The sequence below is a fragment of the Apium graveolens genome, chromosome 2, assembly GCF_009905375.1.
Source record: "Apium graveolens cultivar Ventura chromosome 2, ASM990537v1, whole genome shotgun sequence".
Taxonomy (NCBI): Eukaryota; Viridiplantae; Streptophyta; class Magnoliopsida; order Apiales; family Apiaceae; genus Apium; species Apium graveolens.
Genome location: NC_133648.1, coordinates 86,348,422 through 86,357,216, shown reverse-complemented (window position 1 = coordinate 86,357,216; position 8,795 = coordinate 86,348,422). Strand labels below are relative to the sequence as shown.

General features: G+C 35.2%; 1 protein-coding gene across 1 annotated transcript; it reads left to right on the top strand.

The window, feature by feature from the left end:
• The first annotated feature begins 5,993 nt into the window (after window positions 1–5,993).
• On the top strand, window positions 5,994–6,808 carry LOC141691159 (putative mitochondrial protein AtMg00310). The gene is made up of 4 exons (XM_074495899.1): window positions 5,994–6,065; window positions 6,216–6,327; window positions 6,426–6,599; window positions 6,687–6,808. The coding sequence occupies exons 1-4, from the start codon at window positions 5,994–5,996 to the stop codon at window positions 6,806–6,808; spliced, it is 480 nt and encodes a 159-aa protein (XP_074352000.1).
• Window positions 6,809–8,795: the final 1,987 nt, after the last annotated feature.

The window sequence follows — 8,795 nt, the reverse complement described above, 5'->3', positions numbered from 1 at the left end:
CCAAAATCTCACAATTCAGTAACAAATGATCCAAAATATCACAAACCGAAAAAATGGCCTTTAATATCACACATAAATGCAAATAATCAAACTGAAAAATAGTGTTCTTGTTGTTGGGCCTCAAGTTGGGCCTCGAAAAAAGTAAAGCAACGTCCTTTCTCATGCGTTATTAGCATGAAAACGCATGTTTTTTATGCATTTGAACCATAAACGCATTTTTCAAATGCTTTTTCAGAATATTTTTTTTTAATTTTTTTAAAATTTATTTTTTATACCCAGATCCATAGGCTTTACACTGTGTTTCAAAACATTTTGTGCACAGAAAACAAAAGAAAATTAAAGAATATATTTCCACTATTTGTTTCAGAATTCAACGTTTACGGGATTGCCCCAGCCCCATTATTTTTCTATTCATCGGGATCGGTTTAAATTTGTTGAGCCACGATTAACATATGCAACAATTGGGTGAAGATTCAAAATTCAAATATACGGGGAAACTATCTCTCTCGTCTCACATAACTGCCATCATCATCTTTAACTTTTCCTCAACTTTTCATGCACTACTTATTACAAGATCAAACAACAAGCAATAAATAATTTGGTAAGTCCCGTGTATATTATACCATGGGCTAAGGTTTGTTTCGACTCTTTTCAATTTAAGTGATCAGATTTTTTGTTTGTTTGAAATAAGTATTGATTTTTGCGTATATGTTATATTATTTTTTTCACTTTTTCGTATTTTTGACATGCACACACAAGCCGGGGGTCTTTTGGGAAACAGCATCTTCATTCTTCGGGAAGAGGGGAAGGCTACGTACATCTTACCCTCCCCATAATATTTTTTTTTTAACTTTTATAAAATTTCTTTTATATTCTAAAATTTATATAAACGTAAATAAAAAAATGTGTTTTATAGAAACGTAAATAAAATATGCATTTTCAAGTGATAAAAAGGGTCATTTTCCCGGATTGTGAGATTTTGGGTCATTTATTATAAAATTGTGATAAAAAGGGTCAATACCCCAGGGTTTTGACTAGGGTTTTGGCTAGGGTTTATGGTTAAAATGACTTCAATGATTAAGGCCTATCTCCTATCACAACTCTGTTTTATATCAAATTTATTTTCAAATTTTCTCCTTTTTTTACTTCATATCACTCTTACATTTTCAATCATTACTTTAATTATTTCTTCAAATTTTACTCCAAACATTAGTTACATATGTGCTTCCACACACAAACATATACACGTAATAGTCTAGAAATTTGTAAAAGCATATTGGTAAATAATAAGATGTCTTCCTCTTTCAAGTAGAAGCTTCTTTGTTTAATATTATTTTATCACTATTGTATTGTTTCAAATTTGAAATTGCACAGTGAATTATTTCAAATATAAAGATAGACTTGATCATTATTGGAGATGATTTTCTAGATTTTAACTTCAAAAACAAAGATAAAGGTGCTTTTAAAGGCACAATTGCAGATGACCTAAGAATTTAAATATGTAGCCCTCAAAAGAAGTACAAACTCAGCAAGCAGTCTATCATGATTGAAAGTTCATTCTCTCTGTTTATGTGACAGTTTTTCTTCCAATTTTAATTATTTTTCTTTCAATTACAATTAGTCATCTAATGTATAGATTGCATCATTGTAGCATTGAATAGTCCGGAACACTGGGATATAGAAAATGGCAGGACTTGAATCTGATCTCGCCGATATATATGTTAATCTGGTGATACAAGATGAAGAAGAGGGAGGTATACTGGTGGAAGACAATGAGGTGGTGGTTCCAAAACAGACGTATATGTTAGTAGGTAAGTTTTTTACGAAGAAAAATATTAACTACAATGCTATGCAAAATGTAATGACTGGATTGTGGAGACCAAATGAGAGGGTGGAGGTGTATGATATGGGGGTGTCGGATATTCGTTTGTTTTCTTCCATAAAATGGATATGCATAAGGTAATAGATTGAAGGCCTTGGTCTTTTGAGCAGGCGATCTTGATTTATCCTCAAATGGATGAATGGGAGGATCCAGTTATAGTTAAACTGCATGAAGTTGAAATGTGGGTGCAAATTTATGATATTTCAAGGGGATTCTTGTCTGAGAGCATTCTTAAAAGCGTTGGCTCATCTCTTGGCAGATATATAGAATCGGATCCGGCAACGGTTGAGGGAGGTTGGAAACCTTATGTAAGCATTAGAGTATCGATGAATGTGGAAAAGCCACTAAGACGGTGGATGAAAATTAAGATAGAGGGAGATAATTGGAGTTGATTAAAGTTTAAGAATGAACGCGTAGGAACCTTTTATTTTGTTTATGGAATCATTGGGCACTCTGAAAGAGATTGTAATATTGTGTATGCCAATCCGGAAAAGGTGGTAGAGAAGGCTTATAGGGTCTGGCTCCGAGCACCACCTCGAAATGTGAAGAATTACACAGGTGTTAGGTGGCTTAGGAATGCAGGTGAGGGAAGTGGCATGTGGGGAAAGCAAAATTCATCAAGGAGGGCAGCAACCACCGTGCAGGGTGGCACATAGGGGGTAGAGAGGTTTATGGAAATTGATGGTATAATGCGATAATTTCGGAGGACTTGGACGAGATTAGAGTCAAATCACGTGAAGATATGGGGAAGTTAGTAGGTGGTTGGGATGATGTATTGATTGGGCAAAAGAAAGAGATTGTGAGTGTACAAAATAAGGAGAGTGTAAAAGGAAATACATTTATTGATCCTAAAAGAAAGCGGGTTGATGAGGATATAATGGGAGCAGAATATGGTCGGGTAAGTGGGGAGAATTTGAACAACCAACATCAAGTTGGGCCAAAAAATTTGTTAGTGGCAAGTCTTGGAAACCAGGCCGCCAAGGAGTATGAGTATTCTAGTTTGGAACTGTCGTGGGCTGGCCAACCCATGAATAGTTAGATTTCTTAATAAAATCACAATCTAACTTAGGTTCAATGTAATTTTTTAAGCGAGACTTTGGATAAAAAAATAAAGTAGAAATAATGAGAAAAAATTAGGTTTTGCGGGATGTTTGGTTGTTGAGGCCCAGTGACATGGTTGAGGGCTTGCACTTCTTTAAAAAAATGAAGGAGGAATCAGTATTGTCAATAGTTGTAGTAATTTTATTGACTTTGAATGTGTGCATGAAACTATGGGCAGGTGGAGATATACAGGCTATTATGGGTTTCCACGGGGAGGGAGAAGGTGTGAAGCTTGGAATATGATTCGAGATTTATCTGTATCATCATCTTTGCCTTGGTGTATAATTGGAGATTTTAATGATCTCATGTCAATGGAGGAGAAACGTGGGGGCAACGACATCCAAGGGTACTGCTTTATGCTTTCAAAAAAAGGTCCCGGATGTCATTTTATTGATACAAATGGCTCTCAATGTCACTTTCTAAAAAGATGACCCCAAATGTCACTCTATAACCAAGTTTCAAATCCCGTTTTTGTTAAAAGAGGAACATGGAATCTCGTTCGGCATTTTCAATTTTTTTCTTTAATTACATCACGTTAAGCCATGTTTGGAGACCCTGCTAACACTTGATGTTACGTTTTTAACAATAAAACGGAACTTAAAAATACTTTTTCATTCATTTTTAATTAATATTTCATATTTTCATACCTTTTTTATGGGTTTCAAATATATTAAAATTTTAAACTATTTTTTTTAAATGTAAGCGTGGGCCCTAATTTAACAATTTTTAATTTTTTAGGATTCAATAATCTCCTTTTAGGTTATAAAAATTTTAAAAAATTGAACAAAAACATGTCTAAGTTAGCATTTTTAACTTATAAGGGTTCACTGATCCCTTTTGGGTTTTAGAAATATTAAAAAATAAATTAATAAAACGTACACCGACTTAGGGTTTAGGGCCCTAAACCCTATAGTCTAAACCCTAATTTTTCTAGGGTTTAGGGTCTTTAGGCACTAAACCCTAGGAACCAAACTCTAACTGTTTTTAATATCTTCATTTCTCAATTTTGGTTTTTAAAATATTAAATTATTTATATATATAAATAAAGTACGAACAAAACAACCCTTCAAATAATATTTTAAACTTGAAAATATAACATTATCTACTATTTTGGGTAAAAAAAGATATAAAATCAAACTTCAAATTTGCGTTTTTTAAGAAAACGGGATTTGAAGTTGCGTTATCATTAATTTAAAAATAAAAAAAATAAAAAATGAGAATCGAGATTATATTTTTTCCAATCAAAACTCCGTTTGAAGCTCCATTTGGACTTTTTAGAAAAAGAAAGAGAAAACGTTAATCAAAGTAGAGTTTTGAACCCAACAAATCATGGTCTCAAGGCATTTGAACTTTTAAAAAAACAAAAAAAAACGGAACATGCATTAACGTTTTGAGTAATAACAAGTAACGGCACCCGATTCTCCGTTTTAGAGTGACATTTGTGGCCATATTTTATCAAAGTGACATTAAACACCATTTTCCCCCAAATATTGACATTTGGGGTCAATACCCATGGTTTCTCAGAGGTTATAATGAATTGTGGCCTGGTGGATTGAGGTTTCACATGAGATAGATAAATATGGGAGAGATCGAGGGGGACAAAGAGGTAGGTGCAAGAGAGGTTGGATCGAGGTTTGGCTACTAAAGAGTGGTTGGAGTTGTTCCAATGTGCAGAGGTTCAGGTTCTTGATATATCCATGTATCATCACATGCCATTATTCTTGCAGTTGCATAAGCAAGTGTATTCACGAAAAAAAGATTTCGGTTTGAAAATATGTGGATAAAAAAGAGTGATTGCAGAAGTATTATTTAAAAGTGCTAGACTGAGAAATAGACAAGCGATTTCGGAAAAATTGTGAAGTGTTGTGCTCGTTTGGAAGAATGGGGTGGGAGTTTAATAAAGGAAATGAAGTTACAGATTGTAAGGTATATGAATGATATGAAACGAATTCAAACTCGTTGATATGCTAAAGGGGTGAGACGGTATGGTGAAGCGCGATTGTACTATCGAAGTTGCTTGAGATGCAGGAAATATTTTGACGTCAAAGAGCTAAGCAATTTTGGCTTCGAGGTGGAGATAAAAATATAAGATTTTTTCATAAGTATGCATTTGTGAGAAAGGAGCATAACAAAATTAAAAGATTAAAGGACGAAAATGGGGAGTGGAAGGAAATGGAGGAGGGAAATGGAGGAGGACATTACATATTACTTTCAGAAAAAAAAATTAACCTCAAATTCCGGGAAGAGTCAGCTAGAATTCAGTTTAATCAGCTTGATGAAGAACAGAAGGAGGCCCTTATATTTCCAGTTGAAGATATAGAAGTTAAGGCTGCTATTTTTTTATGCACCAGGACAAGGCACCAAGAATTGATGGTTTAAACCCTTCATTCTTTCAAGCATATTGGAATATAGTAGGCATGGATGTGTGTGAGTTCTAAAGAGAATTTTTTGCTACGAGTATCTTTCTAGAGAATATTAATAGAACTTTGGTTTTCTTGATTCCTAAAGTAAAGCAACCAAAACGAGTTATGGATCTTAGACCAATTTCTCTATGTAATGTATTGATGCAAATTTTGTCTAAAGTTATCGAGTGAAAGTGGTTCTTAATACGATAATCTCTGAGCAACAAAGTGCTTTCATTGAGCATCGACTTCTAACTAATAATGCCTTTATTGCTTTGGAGGCCAACCATTATATTGGGAGGAAAACGCAGGGCCAGTGGGTGTTGTTAGGCTAAAAGTGGATGTTTCGAAGGCATATGATAGGTTAGAATGGCACTTTATAGAGTTCATGCTTCAGAAATTTAGTTTTTCTCAATTGCGGATTGATAGGGTTATGCAGTGCATAAGGTCATTGTCTTATAGTTTTTTGAGGGATGGGCAGGTGTTTGGACATGTAATACCTCAGCAGGGAGTTAGACAGGGAGATCCTATCTCGCCCTATATATAAATTATATATGCTAAAGGATTGAGTGGAATATTGAAGCAGTATGAAGATAATGGGCTCGTACATGGCTGTTGCAAGGGGTGCGCCTTCTGTGTCTCATCTGCTTTTTGCAGATGATTGTTATTTCTTTTTTAAGGTAGCATAGGCTGAAACAACTATAATGAGAAGCATTTAACAGAAATATGAACGTGTGTCAGGACAAGTGGTGAATTATAATAAGTTGAGTATAAGTTTTAGCCCTAATACAAAAGTTGAAGATCGAACAGTGGTGTGTGATGTGCTATAGGTGCATGAGACAGCAACACCGGGGAGGTATCTTGGTATGCCAATGAATGTAGGCCGAAATAAAGTTGAAGTATTTGGTTTCTTGAAAGATAATGTGCACCAAAAACTGCAGGGTTAGGCTATAATTTATCTAAGCAAGGCAAACTAACTTTATTTTCTTCTGCAACTTAAACGATGTCTACTTTTTGGATGAATTTGTTTCTTATATCAGCTGGGATTTGTGAGGATATAGAACGCAAGATGAATGGTTTTTTATGGGGAAGGGGAGTCACAAGGAAAGGGGTAAAGTGGATGTCATGGTCGAGGATATGTATGCCCAGAGGTTGTGGGGGTTTAGGGGTAAGAGACTTGCTAAAGTTTAACCTGGCCATGTTGGCGAAACACGGTTGATGTCTATTACAACAAACAAATGATCGTGTTTCTGTGATCATGAAAGAAAGATATTACCCTTCGACATCTTTTCTTGATGCAGATGTGGGAAAAAATCTTAGCTATATATGGAGGAGTCTAATGGAGGCTATGGATGTTGTCAAGGCGGGGGCTAGGCGTAAAATTGGTGATGGGTGTGAAACAAGGGTCTGGAATGTACCGTGATTTCCTAATGTAGAAAATGGTTGTTTGACAACAATAATGTCAGAGTATCTGAAAAATATTAAAATGAATAATTTTTTTGATGAAACAGGTACAAGGTAGGATATGGAGTTGATTAACAATGTGTTTAATGGTAGAGATGTTGAGTTAATTAAACGGGTGCATATTGCTTTGAATGGAATTAGAGATGTCTGGTATCGGTTACTAGATGATAGAGGAATGTTCACATTTAAAAGTTGTTATTGGTGGCTGCAAGGGGAGCATGGTAATGTGCATAAGGAGTTTTGGACAAAGTTGTGGTCGTTAAAGATGCCAGAAAAAGTGACTCAGTTTCTATGGCGTGCTTGTAAAGAATGTCTCCCAATGACATATGCGTTAGCAGTGAAACAGGTTGTTGGAAGTGCAATGTATCTTTGGTGCATAAATCACATCGAAACGGATACTCATGTGTTATTTACATGTGAGTTTGCAAGAACATTGTGGTATAGTGCAGATGTACAATAGTTGCTGAATGTGTCACCCCATGACTCAGCTTTCATGATCTTACGGAAGATTTTTTCCAGCTGCACGAGGGAGAAATGTATTCAGGCTGGCTTAATCTTTTGGAGTATTTGTAATTGTTAGATATATTTGATAATGTCATGGCTAATATGTTTTATGTTTAGATTTCAGATCTTATTTGAACAGAACAAATCAGTACTTAACTGATCAGTACTTATACTGGAAGTCAGAACTTAAGGGATATCAGTACTTATGTCATCAGGAGATAGATATCAGAACTTAAGTGCTGAAGGATGATCAGATAAGGACAGTAGCTGATTAAAGTTAAGAAGATCAAGATAAACATAAGAAGAGATATGCATGAAGAAGGAATTCCGTGAAGAATGGAATACTTGGAATAGAAGATATCTGATTGATATATTTTAGGAAGCAGAATTATATTCCATATCAATTAGCGAATATCTTGTAACTGTGTAGTATATAAACACAGAAATAGAGTTTACACTATAAGTGTTATCATTATCGAGAATATTATTAAATATAACTCTAGTAGCTCTCGTGATATTTTGTTCATCACTGAGAGATAACAGTTCCAGATTGTAACAGAGTTTATTGTTTAAATAAAGTTTGTTTTCTGTTACATAAGTTCTTGAAATTTGATTTGATTGTAATAAACACTGTATTCACCCCCTCTACAGTGAAAGTGTGACCTAACAAGTGGTATCAGAGCTATCTGTTAACACACATACAGTTAAAGATCCAAACACAATCATGTCTGACACAGAAACTCCAACTAAGCCTACCAAAACTGAGGAAGCATCAAAGACATCAACTCAGAGTCGATATGAGACTATCAGAGTTCCCATATTGAGACCATCTGAATATCCCATATGGAAGGTAAGGATGACCATGTTTCTGGAAGCAACAGATCCAGAATACCTTGATAGAATCAGGGAAGGGCCTCACAAACCTACCAAGCTTGCTGTTGTAGTTCCAGGTGAAGCAGCAATGACCGTACCAAAGGAAAAGAATGATTACACTGCTGAAGATATAGCATCTATTGCTAAGGATGCCAAGGTACGTCACTTATTGCATAGTGCCATTGATAATGTAATGTCAAACAGGGTAATCAACTGCAAGACTGCTAAGGAGATATGGGATGCACTGGAGACAAGGTGTCAAGGAACTGAAACAGTTAAGAAGAACAGGAAGACAATACTCACTCAAGAGTATGAACACTTTGACTCTAGGACTAATGAGTCATTGACTGATGTATATGATAGATTTGTCAAACTCTTGAATGACTTGTCATTGGTTAATAAGGAGTATGATCTTGAAGATACAAACCTTAAATTCCTGTTAGCTCTTCCTGAATGTTGGGATTTGAAGGCAACAACAATAAGAGACAACTACAATCTTGATGAAACAACTCTTGATGAAATCTATGGAATGCTCAAGACTCATGAACTTGAGATGGAACAAAGAAGCA